This window comes from Asterias amurensis, chromosome 12 (genome assembly GCF_032118995.1).
Source record: "Asterias amurensis chromosome 12, ASM3211899v1".
Taxonomy (NCBI): Eukaryota; Metazoa; Echinodermata; class Asteroidea; order Forcipulatida; family Asteriidae; genus Asterias; species Asterias amurensis.
In genome coordinates, this window is record NC_092659.1 from 20,851,852 (window position 1) to 20,865,738 (window position 13,887).

General features: G+C 41.3%; 1 protein-coding gene across 1 annotated transcript in view; it reads right to left on the reverse strand.

The window, feature by feature from the left end:
• The window catches only part of LOC139944889 (tumor protein p53-inducible protein 11-like), a 45,402-nt gene extending 32,362 nt beyond the window's left edge, over window positions 1–13,040 (reverse strand). Inside the window, exon 1 of the mRNA XM_071942044.1 lies at window positions 12,809–13,040. Coding sequence (XP_071798145.1) covers window positions 12,809–13,002 — 194 coding nt within the window. The 5' untranslated portion in view covers window positions 13,003–13,040. The remainder of the gene's footprint in view (window positions 1–12,808) is intronic.
• Between the last annotated feature and the right edge of the window lie 847 nt (window positions 13,041–13,887).

A 13,887-nucleotide genomic window follows, 5' to 3' on the forward strand; every position in this document is an offset into this window, starting at 1 on the left:
GAAATTTTAAAAAGAGAAATTTGTACGTAAAAAATGGCTTCCAAAACAGAGAAAACAAGTCACAAAAACACGGAAAAATTTAAGTAGGATTTGAAACTTTGCATGGTGGAGATAAGATATAGAAGAGTTTGCGGTAACACCATGTAATAACAATCTCTAAATGAGTTGGGGTGGTTCTGAAAAGAAAAGATTTCATGTTATGAATGTCGGCAACAGTTCCCAACTAGTATGTATGGATAGATTATTTCATATTCTACCAGGAAATGTTTAGCCATTGGACCCTTTCGGTAAACAGTATTGTCCAAGGCCCACACTTCGTGTATCACAACTTCTACATAAAATAACAGACCTGTGAAAATTTAGGCTCAATCGGTCATCGGAGTCGGGAGAAAATAACGGGAAATCCCACCCTTGTTTCCGCACGTTTCGCCGTGTCATAACATGTGTTTAAAATAAATCGGTAATTCTCGTTAACGAGAATTGATATTGTTTTACTGTTTTCTCAAAAAGTAAAGCATTTCATGGAATAATATTTCAAGAGAAGTATTTCACCACTACCTTCTGTAAACCCTGTAAGTTATTTGTAAATCTGTGAACTTTTTTTTGTTTTCTGTACCGAAAGGGTCCAATGGCTTTAAAGCGAGACCGGATCGTTCCTAGTCCAGTCAGGATACAGCGATTTCCACCGTTAATCCAAATCTCACATTACGAAAAAGTCAACTATTAGACAGAATGGTTTTCTTGCACGGGTGATTGGCTGACGATGACATCACCGACTGATAGGGCAGCATGCTGTTTGATCGTTGGCATGGTACCTTGACCACCAAGCCTAAGTTAGTCAATAACAAAAGCACCCGTCTACACCATGGGCTGAATGAGGAACGGATTCAGCTCATTCAGCCCATGGTATATACAAGCGCTGTTGTTAGGCCCTATGCTTTATCTACACATCAGTCTGTTATTGCCCTAGTCCAAGGCTGTTGTCCCAGTCAAAAGTATAGTTTCTGTTAGAAGGTTTGGTCTCATTTTCCAATGTCCTCTCTTATTTTCATGAGTTACTTTACAATTAATTGCGTGCAGCTGCAGGTTTCTTGAATGTCTACACATTCTAGTAGGACTCTACACACACATTTAGCGGTAACTTTGCTGACATACACTTGAATGGCCCCGACAGTGGACACTACTGGTAATTGTCAAAGACCAGTCTTCTCACTTGCTGTATCTCAATTCTCAACCTATGCATAAAATAACAAACCTGTGAAAATTTGAGCTCCATCGGTCATCGAACTTGCGAGATAATAGTGAAAGAAAAAACAACTTTGTGACACGAAGTTGAGTGTATGCTTTCAGGACAGATGCTTGAATTCGAGACCTCAAATTCTAAATCTGCGGTATCGACATCAAATTCGCGGAAAAAATTACTTCTTTATCGAAAACTACGTTACTTTACTTCAGAGCGAGCCGTTTCTCACAATGTTTTATATCTATCAACAGCTCCCCATTACTCGTTACAAAGTAAGCTTGCAAACATCCGCTTACATGTGGTGGCCCTGCCATAGTTTCTGTAAGAAGGTTTGGTCTCATTTTCAAATGTCATCTCTTACTTCCCAATCACATTATCTGATGTTAAAGTCTGCATTCATCTGCTGGATCGTTTTTTGTTCCCCCCTTTTTTTTTAAACTGATGGAGTTGGGCCAGTCGGAGTCGGAGGTCCCTGGTTCAAATCCAGCGCGGGGATTACACTGAGTTTTAAAAAACTTATGGACTCAGGCGAATTTCTCATGGGATTTTTCAAGGATTTTTCAACTGATCGAGATGGTTCACATAGCTTTTTTTTTAGAGTTTAGAAACGGATGGGTACGGAGCCCCTATTTTTTTTTTATCTCGTGCGCACGAGATAATACCGATAAGTCGTGCGCACGAGATGGGCGACATAAATTTATTGGTTTAATTTTTCAATCCTACCGATAATTTTGTGTCGAGTTAGCCCTGTGGTGGTCCCTTTCAAAGTAGAGGAAATTAGCAAGGATCCCTTGCTAGTTATTAAATGTTACAAAATAAACCTTGTGTGAATAGAAAACAAGTTTTGTCTACTGTCCATTGTAAAATCTTGTCAATCAATCAGTGCACGTTTTAAACCATGCTTAAATTAAGCAACACTTCTTTACCCAAGTTAAATTGCTGTCAAGGTTGAAAAAGGCTTTGTCTGAATAGATAGTAAATAAAGTCAAACAGAATGGTCGAGTTTTGTTGGGATTATTGATATCTTATTGCACACAAGGTATTCACAAGATCAACACGCTGCTGAACCTGCAGGGATCTGACAAATCTCTTAGTTCTACCCTTGAGGCTGGCTAGAATAACTTTCCAACTATAGCTTGGTTTTGATACAATGAGTTGAGTGAGTTGTGCATAAAGGGCAAGTCTCCTGAGAGTGTGTGATCGTATTGTGGCCGATAGATGGCTGAGAATACGACGTCGTGCCATATTGTTGATGTCCGGAAAGAGTATGATAGGGGAGACTGTGTAACTGATCCTGACACAAGCGAGGCAAATAAAATCATTGATTGTCAATCCACAACAACAATGTTGGAGCCTATTGCTTTAATTAAAGGGGCACACCGGCTCACCGTACGCAATTTAGTGGTGTAGAATCATAAATAATGTTTTTTTAAGATGGTTGCTGTAAAAATAAAATCATCAAAATGCCACGTTATTAGCGAAAAAAAAAAAAAAAAAAAAAAGTGGTAAAAGGCCAGTGTATACGTGTTTCCGGCCGTTGCAACTGTCAAATCTTCGTGACATTTATCTGTATATCAATGTTTTATAAAAAACCGGCATAAATACGGATCAGGCAAATCCTTCGACGGTGGAGGTAGACCTCCATGATTTGACGTCAATCAAAGATCAATTGGTCTTATTAAAGTATCGGTAAAGTTATTTTCATGAGCAAACATTTTAATACCGATGTAGTTTGACTCGCGTTTTTGGGGAGGACGTCTTTAGCAAATGTGTATCGAGCTTAAGAAACATTAATGTATCCTAATGATCAGTGTGTGTCGTCACTTAACAAGGAGTCGAGATAAATAGTTGTTGGAAACGATATAACACATAGCCTTGCTCAAGGCAGTCGAATTATTCACTCCGAAAAAAGACCGCCGCTGTATAAAAACCCACCCGTATTCACTGTGCGTAAAACCCACCCGTATTCACTGTGCGTAACATCACACGACACGATGCCCCCGTACACTATCAGCATCCCATGCGGAGGCCGTCAGGCCGACAGCCTTGTAGGATCTGTGTTGAAACCACTGACCTTATTACTATAATAAGCGAGGAGTTCCCACGGTCAGCTCATTACCATAATGCCCGCGAAAGACGAGACATGTTTACCTCACACACCACCACCACGGACGCATGATAGGGTCCAAAGGTCGTGATAAGGGAAGTGCGTGATTGGACGTCAAAATGAATAATTCATTTGCCTCACATCCTGTGTTGTCTGATAGGTCTGACGAACGATATACATATTCATGAGCTGCATACTAGCATATCCTAGAGCCCCCCCAATTTCGTCCACTATTGGAATTTTTTCAATACAACACATTAAAACGGGAAGATACAGACCCGACAAGGCTGTCGGCCTGACGGCCTCCGCATGCGGTTAGTGGTGTACGAGTGCGATGACTTGTGTGAACAGTATTCGTGCGATGTGACAGTGTGTATACGGGTTGGTCATTCGGTGTGATCGCACACACCATGCACAGGGTATACGGCGGGTGGGTTTACAGCTGCGTCTTTTCGGAGCGAATAATGCGACTGCCTTGAGCAAGGCTATATAACACAATGCTTCTAATACTATCTGGAGTATGTCCCACAATTCCAAGCAATTGAATTGCATAATGTACAAGTGACTTCATCATATCCTCTATGTATGCCCGCTCACGGCATGCATTAATCCAACAATATGAAGAGCACACAACACATCGTCACAACTAAAATCATCATCAAACAGCTGCAAGCAAGTGCATGATTAACCCTTGTAGCCGTGGGCGTGTCATCCCTTGCACTTATCCCGACGCTGGTCAGTTCCAATATTTATATCCATGCCATCAAGATGCATTACAAAATGTTTGAAATGTGAATTTCAAAACGATAATGATAAGTTGAACCCATTTTTTATACACGAAGAAAAACGGGCTCAAATGATCGTATTAATTATGATTTTATCAGTATCCAAACAATAAGAAGCAGCAAGAAACAAGTTGTAAATCTATATCGCTTTCTCCAACTTTTAAGATAAACACGAGTGAGATGTCCTTTTGCCAAGTAAACCCACTGATAGCATGGCCGGGGGGGGGGGGAATCATAGACCTGCTCTCTAAATGTAAAAGAGTGAAAAACACCACTCTTTACATTTCGAGTTGTTCCTCAATATTATGGCAATTTAAAAAGAGAGGTGGTTATTTTACTCTTTTAGGGGGGTTTCACTCCACGCATCAGGACAGAGTAAAAAGTCACTCAAAAGATGCAAACTTCAATCTTAAAGACTGGAAGACCACTCGAAAAAGAATTGTCCCTCATATAGCTCTTCAGGGGAGGGACGGAGTTAACCACGGGGTAAAACGTTTTCCCGTGAGACGACTGTGCGGCACCTAAATGTAGCCCGAGCCCTAAATGTAGCCTGACCTAAATATAGCCCAAACATGTACCTAAATGTAGCCCGGACCTAAATTTGGGCTTCATTTAGGCCCGGGCTACATTTAGGTACATGTTTGGGGTAGCCCTCAGGGTACATTTCTGGGGCGGAAAATTTTCAGAGCTTCATATTACTCAAATCTTGGCCCCAATGACACCACAATGTTACAAATATTAGGCCTAGCTTTCGTTCAAACTGAAAATAATTGCTCAATTGTTTTTATATATTTATTTTGTACATAATTATGGTCAGGGCCTATATTTATTTCTACCAACCCAATATGATATATTATTTGAAAACCCCAATCCTAAATCAGATGAAATAGAAAGAAAAACCCCACAACATCAACGAATTAAGATCCGCCCACCAATCTTCCTATAGTTACCCATAATGCAATTGTGTCCGGTCGCATTTTATGCGGTTCATTTTATGCATAGCCATTTTACTCCAGTTGTTACCATTGCTGTGTGCTGGGTGTGGATTATGAACAGTCTAACGCTGTTGGGATAGGCCTAATTAAATCAATGCAGCCTAACCATGACTCAATGGAGATTTAATGGAGATTTCAAGCTATGATTAAAGCCTGAGGCTATGTGATATTCTTGATCTCCAACAGCTTCTAGCACGATTACCCTTAGACTGACAATAAATGAAAAATTCCCCTCTGGCAATTGATAATCTGGCAATGGCTGTTTTCATAATGTACAATGAATTCATTTGTTTTGACACTAGTTAAAGTTGTTTTTAGTTTTGTGACTTTACAATCATATTTTTTTCATTCATTTAAATCCACGTATTTTTATAACTAACACTCCGCCGTTGAGTTGACTGAATCAGTTGAAAGTAATGTGCCGTATCAAAGTCAACGGCCTATTTAGTTTAAAGCACCTTAATTGTAATTTATAATACAATTAATCTTTAAATGTTTAACTCTATATTCATAACATATCTAGACCTATTTATTAGTAATCTTGTATCTCTCAAACAACGTTAAAGGGAAGGTGTATACGTTATCGAAATGGATAACAACCTTTGGTTAGAATCCTATTACAACAGCTTTTGGTGGCATAAGCATTTAAAAAAAATCACTTTGAAGGTGGATATGTAAAGAGATATGAGTGTTTATGACCTGAGAGGCGTTTACCGCGGTAACGCCTCTCAGATTGTCTACTCATGAGGATTTATCAGTGTTTATGACCTGAGAGGCGTTTACCGCGGTAACGCCTCTCAGATTGTCTACTCATGAGGATTTATCAGTGTTTATGACCTGAGAGGCGTTTACCGCGGTAACGCCTCTCAGATTGTCTACTCATGAGGATTTATCAGTGTTTATGACCTGAGAGGCGTTTACCGCGGTAACGCCTCTCAGATTGTCTACTCATGAGGATTTATCAGTGTTTATGACCTGAGAGGCGTTTACCGCGGTAACGCCTCTCAGATTGTCTACTCATGAGGATTTATCAGTGTTTATGACCTGAGAGGCGTTTACCGCGGTAACGCCTCTCAGATTGTCTACTCATGAGGATTTATCAGTGTTTATGACCTGAGAGGCGTTTACCGCGGTAACGCCTCTCAGATTGTCTACTCATGAGGATTTATCAGTGTTTATGACCTGAGAGGCGTTTACCGCGGTAACGCCTCTCAGATTGTCTACTCATGAGGATTTATCAGTGTTTATGACCTGAGAGGCGTTTACCGCGGTAACGCCTCTCAGATTGTCTACTCATGAGGATTTATCAGTGTTTATGACCTGAGAGGCGTTTACCGCGGTAACGCCTCTCAGATTGTCTACTCATGAGGATTTATCAGTGTTTATGCCCAAGAGGCGTTTACCGCGGTAACGCCTCTCAGATTGTCTACTTATGAGGATTTATCAGTGTTTATGACCTGAGAGGCGTTTACCGCGGTAACGCCTCTCAGATTGTCTACTCATGAGGATTTATCAGTGTTTATGACCTGAGAGGCGTTTACCGCGGTAACGCCTCTCAGATTGTCTTCTCATGAGGATTTATCAGTGTTTATGCCCAAGAGGCGTTTACCGCGGTAACGCCTCTCAGATTGTCTACTCATGAGGATTTATCAGTGTTTATGCCCAAGAGGCGTTTACCGCGGTAACGCCTCTCAGATTGTCTACTCATGAGGATTTATCAGTGTTTATGCCCAAGAGGCGTTTACCGCGGTAACGCCTCTCAGATTGTCTACTCATGAGGATTTATCAGTGTTTATGCCCAAGAGGCGTTTACCGCGGTAACACCTCTCAGATTGTCTACTCATGAGGATTTATCAGTGTTTATGCCCAAGAGGCGTTTACCGCGGTAACGCCTCTCAGATTGTCTACTCATGAGGATTTATCAGTGTTTATGCCCAAGAGGCGTTTACCGCGGTAACGCCTCTCAGATTGTCTACTCATGAGGATTTATCAGTGTTTATGCCCAAGAGGCGTTTACCGCGGTAACGCCTCTCAGATTGTCTACTCATGAGGATTTATCAGTGTTTATGCCCAAGAAGCGTTTACCGCGGTAACGCCTCTCAGACTGTCTACTCATGAGGATTTATCAGTGTTTATGCCCAAGAGGCGTTTACCGCGGTAACACCTCTCAGATTGTCTACTCATGAGGATTTATCAGTGTTTATGACCTGAGAGGCGTTTACCGCGGTAACGCCTCTCAGATTGTCTTCTCATGAGGATTTATCAGTGTTTATGATCTGAGAGGCATTTACCGCGGTAACGCCTCTCAGATTGTCTACTCATGAGGATTTATCAGTGTTTATGACCTGAGAGGCGTTTACCGCGGTAACGCCTCTCAGATTGTCTACTCATGAGGATTTATCAGTGTTTATGCCCAAGAGGCGTTTACCGCGGTAACGCCTCTCAGATTGTCTACTCATGAGGATTTATCAGTGTTTATGACCTGAGAGGCGTTTACCGCGGTAACGCCTCTCAGATTGTCTACTCATGAGGATTTATCAGTGTTTATGACCTGAGAGGCGTTTACCGCGGTAACGCCTCTCAGATTGTCTACTCATGAGGATTTATCAGTGTTTATGACCTGAGAGGCGTTTACCGCGGTAACGCCTCTCAGATTGTCTACTCATGAGGATTTATCAGTGTTTATGACCTGAGAGGCGTTTACCGCGGTAACGCCTCTCAGATTGTCTACTCATGAGGATTTATCAGTGTTTATGAGCTGAGAGGCGTTTACCGCGGTAACGCCTCTCAGATTGTCTACTCATGAGGATTTATCAGTGTTTATGACCTGAGAGGCGTTTACCGCGGTAACGCCTCTCAGATTGTCTTCTCATGAGGATTTATCAGTGTTTATGCCCAAGAGGCGTTTACCGCGGTAACGCCTCTCAGATTGTCTACTCATGAGGATTTATCAGTGTTTATGCCCAAGAGGCGTTTACCGCGGTAACGCCTCTCAGATTGTCTACTCATGAGGATTTATCAGTGTTTATGCCCAAGAGGCGTTTACCGCGGTAACGCCTCTCAGATTGTCTACTCATGAGGATTTATCAGTGTTTATGCCCAAGAGGCGTTTACCGCGGTAACGCCTCTCAGATTGTCTACTCATGAGGATTTATCAGTGTTTATGCCCAAGAGGCGTTTACCGCGGTAACGCCTCTCAGATTGTCTACTCATGAGGATTTATCAGTGTTTATGCCCAAGAGGCGTTTACCGCGGTAACGCCTCTCAGACTGTCTACTCATGAGGATTTATCAGTGTTTATGCCCAAGAGGCGTTTACCGCGGTAACACCTCTCAGATTGTCTACTCATGAGGATTTATCAGTGTTTATGACCTGAGAGGCGTTTACCGCGGTAACGCCTCTCAGATTGTCTTCTCATGAGGATTTATCAGTGTTTATGATCTGAGAGGCATTTACCGCGGTAACGCCTCTCAGATTGTCTACTCATGAGGATTTATCAGTGTTTATGACCTGAGAGGCGTTTACCGCGGTAACGCCTCTCAGATTGTCTACTCATGAGGATTTATCAGTGTTTATGCCCAAGAGGCGTTTACCACGGTAACGCCTCTCAGATTGTCTACTCATGAGGATTTATCAGTGTTTATGACCTGAGAGGCGTTTACCGCGGTAACGCCTCTCAGATTGTCTACTCATGAGGATTTATCAGTGTTTATGACCTGAGAGGCGTTTACCGCGGTAACGCCTCTCAGATTGTCTACTCATGAGGATTTATCAGTGTTTATGACCTGAGAGGCGTTTACCGCGGTAACGCCTCTCAGATTGTCTACTCATGAGGATTTATCAGTGTTTATGACCTGAGAGGCGTTTACCGCGGTAACGCCTCTCAGATTGTCTACTCATGAGGATTTATCAGTGTTTATGAGCTGAGAGGCGTTTACCGCGGTAACGCCTCTCAGATTGTCTACTCATGAGGATTTATCCGGAGTTCCGGAGATATCTCAAAAACGCGACCACCTTGTGAAGTAAAATGTTCTCATGATAGTTTTTTATTGTATAGGGGCCTACATCTACATTGATATAGGATTGAATTAATCGAGCGGGTCCAATGACCAAACGTGTCCGTTTCCTTTTAGAACGTAGGCCTACGATTTCTTGTAATTTAATAGCTCTCGAGTAGCCCGGGATAGTTACGTTTGAGTTCCATTGAACAATTATGGTAGACAGGGAAGTGCGTATACAATCGGCTGTTTGTTGATATTTTAAATGAGTTTGAGAAAATTTACAACAATTACTTTTTACTTCTAATTTGGAAGCTATTCAAAGGGTTAAGCATATCAGTTTATATAGCTTCAAGTTAGGTCGATATTGCAACCATGGCACGGTTTAAGTCCATCGATTTGTTTATGGTTATTCACTGACTGTAATTATCACCCATTGTAACAAAATAATTGTAGTCACATATAAGGTTTGAAGACACATATTTTTAGAAATTATAATTTTGTCAATATCGGTCGTACCGAAAGTCGTGTCTTTGCAGTTTAAGATAACGTCGTAGCCTCCTAAAAACACGATTTATTGAAGTGGATTGCGTCAAAAAACTTGCAATTTGTCAAGGGCGTGCGTGCAGTACCTTAGGTAGTATAAACCAATCAGCGTTGTTTCAAGCGGGGTTCGCGACGAAAGGTTTTGTTACATAAATAAGCTGCCCACCCAGCCAACACGTCGGACGATAGGCGCGTGTTTAACGAAATGGAAAAAAATGTAGATTTTTCGTTTTTTGTTTCTTCATAGCTTTCTGAGTTACTTGTATTCGTTATGTTATAGTGTATCGAGGAGGTTGAACATGAAGATGCAGTGGATTCAAATTGGCTCTAATAAAGCGCGGCAAGGATCAACAGAGCGGCGATTAAGAATCGAGTAACCTTGGCCTTGGAGACAGAATATTTAGAATTGTCCTTCGACGAAAACACTCATCTTCATCCTTCACACAGAGAAAACACATCGATACACGTATTCCTAAATTTAAAATTTAGATATTCTTGGAAAACCAATTTCATATCAACCTTCAACTCCGAAGATAGGACTACCATAATAATAACATCGTATATGTGGGTAGCTGGAATAGGTTAGTTAACTTGCTGCATCGTACATTTAAAAAATAGTTAAAGGAAAACGTTGCCTTGGGTCGGTCGAGTTGGTATATGAAAAGCGTTTGTAACCGTTTGTTATAAAATGCATATGATTAGAAAGATATTTTAAAAGTAGAATACAACGATCCACACAAGTATCACTCGAAATTGCGCAGCTTGGTTTTCCTTTTACCTCGTCGCTAACAACACGGTCAGCCATGGACTCCCATAAATGGCCGACCGTGTTAGTTCGCAAAGTAAAAGGAAAACCACGTAATTTCGAGGCAAATATTAAAGGAACACGTTGCCTTGGATCGGTCGAGTTGGTCTTTGAAAAGCGTATGTAACCGTTTGTTTTAAAAGTATAATATAATGATCCACACAAGTATCACTCGAAATTGCGTGGTTTTCCTTTTACCTCGTCGACAATCACGGTCGGCCATTTATGGTGACTCCCATAAATGGCCGACCGTGTTAGTTCGCAAAGTAAAAGGAAAACCACCCAATTTCGAGGCAAATATTAAATGAACACGTTGCCTTGGATCGGTCGAGTTGGTCTTTGAAAAGCGTTTGTAACCGTTTGTTATAGAATGCATATGATTGGAAAGATATTTTAAAAGTAGAATATAATGAACCACACAAGTATCGCTCGAAATTGCTTGGTTTTCCTTTTACCCCGTCGATAATCACGGTCGGCCATTTATGGGAGTTAAAAAATGTTTGACTCCCATAATAGGCCGACCGTGTTAGTTCGCAAAGTAAAAGGAAAACCATGCAAATTTGGAGGCAAATGTGTGTGGATCATTGTATTCTACTAAAGACATTTTTTAAATGCGGCGCATCCATAAGGCTGGGCAATGGGAATATGGGGTTGGGGCTTATGTAATATCAAAGAAGAAGAATATGAAATGCAAATTTGTAATGCAGCTTGTCTGTCATAAATGACACTCCTGGTGCAAATACTGCCAATATCCCTGCCGATCCCTAACTGTCAATATTTTTCTCTGATGAAAACATAAAATAATTGTTACTTATTTAAATGTAAGCCCCTTACCCTTTTTGCCTAATATATTGTTAATACTCATCTGATGGGAAAGAGTTGATGGCCAGTATCACAAAGAGAAAAGACTGATGCAGGCCTTTTAATCTGAAACTTCTGAAGCGGTGAAACCGAGCCCCGTTGTCTGATATTTCAGGAGGGTCAACCCAAACTCATGCATGTTTCGTTTGTAGATATAAGAGGAATATGAAGATGGTCGAGGTTTGTATTTGATATGAATATTACTGTTGTACTAATAAACAACAGCATAACATAAATTGTTATCTAACAATAATATTACACGATTTGACGAGACAGCCGTAGACAACAACAGCCCACCATGGCCTAGTAGGCCTGGTGACATTTCCAATTACCCACGTTTCACTTGAAACTGTAAACTCGATTAGTTTTTTAATTGCCCGTTGTGATTGAACGACGGAGGGTCGTCCGAGTTGACCTTTCTCTATGGTAACGACGTGCGGCTGTGACGGAATAATGCGTTCATCAAATCGTGATTGACTGACGGAAAGGAGTCTGCGCAGTTTGAAAAGCTGAATTCAGTCGGCGCGATCCTTCTTTGTTCTACTGGCACCATTTATGCTGAGAAACAAAACACAATGTGCCTGTCGCATAATTTCATTTATGAATTCGGGCACTTATTTGCATTCCCATCGTCAGCATGAAATTGAAGACTACGACCGAAAAATGCTGTCACCTTGTCAAAGGAATCCATTGATGATCGTACCTATTATAAATTTAGACAAGCGTTTTGTCAGTAATGATATGCGACCATGAACGAACCTATAGAGTGTTGTGGTCGACTGGTCTGAATTGTAAAGATGTGACTGTACAGAATCCAGTCAGTGTTTCCAGGTCAATGACACCTGTGTACATTAACACATTACACTTGACAACTAAGAGACGCAGGCTGCATCGGATCCAAGGAGATGCTGCCTATTAAACGACCGGGGTGCAAGAATGCTCACACTTGGCGGATAACATGCATCATAATAGTTCCATTATGTACTAGAAATATCTCTCTTCCTACCGCATGCTCTGATTTCCCAGATCAGCCTGAAATTCGATCAGTTTAACAAAATTGTGCTAATTACCGGCATAACCTCAACCCCAAAACCATGCCCACTGCCAATTCTGACTGGTCCTGCTAATTTGTTGCTTAGCACAGAATTTGCAAAATAATTGTCGGCTTACGCAGCTCAAAATGGGCACCATGAAACGCATGTTGCTTTTTGCCGACAATCATCGATTAACGTAGGGACACTATCGCTTACATTCAAGTATGCTAAGTTAAGCAAAACACGGACATTATATTAACAAACAGCATCATCTAGAGATTTGTATCACAGGACTAGCTACAATTTAAAAATATTAATTGCTCAAATTGTAAACATAATTATTATGTCCAAGCAAGTGGCTGTGGTTGTTTGTGCTACTTTATTGACCCGACCTCATTCCCATCAAAATAAAATGTCAGCTAAATGCAACTTACCTGAGAGGTGGAACAAAGCGACCACGGAAAGATTCTTGTCGAAACATCAGACTAACTTGAATTCCTTTGTCTTTGAACTTGGAATCCGTTTTCTCCATGCCGTTATTGGCATTGTTGATGGCAATTGGTCGCGTTGTGTATACGAGTGTCATGCTGAACTTGATGCAGATGTACGCATTGACACACTCAAACATCTAATTTATCAGCCAGTTCTTTTGCTTATCTGATGAGCTTTGTGCTATAATTTAAAGCTCAGCATATAGGTGGACACAATGTTATGAAATGATCCCAGTATTCATAATAAGCAGCATGTCAGTTCCTCACATATTGGAATTGTGGTGTTATAGGTGCGAAAATTGGCGATTCTATACTATTACCCACTAGGATTTCAGCCATCATTTTGATTCATTCTTCTTTTGGAATGTACCATTTTCGACAAGAGGGACACGGTTTTGTTGACAGCGGACACCGGCTAGAGCTAATCAGAAAAGGCTCCTTGACTACTGTGAATGATCGCAGCTAATTTATGTGCATTTATCGTGAGTTTCCACTCATTATACACGTTAAAAATGAGCTGAGATTATGATAATTGAATACGTAGCCCTATGCCCGGCATCGATGGGTGATGGTGGTGGTGATGGCGGGGGGGGGGGGGGGGGGGGGGGGGGGAGGGACATATGTGTCCCCCCCACTTTTCAGACTGGGGCGGGGGGGGGGGCAGCATATCAGATGTCCCCCCCCCCCCACTTTTTAACTGACTGTCTTTAGAAAATATGCACCAAAGTATAAAATATACATAATTTTCTTGATGTTATTGCAATGTTTGTTCAAATAAAAGAATTGCGGACAAACGGTGAAATGTCTTCTTCAATTTCATCTTTATTCTGATCATGATTCTGATCGACCACGCTCAGAATGGTATTTGGGGCCTATTTCCGTTCTTTAAAGAAATTGTACACTATTGGTAATTGTCAAAGACTAGCCTTCACAGTTGGTGTATCCATTTCTCCATGGTGTATCTCAACATATGCATAAAATAACAAACCTGTGAAAATTTGAGCTTAATCGGCCATCGAAGT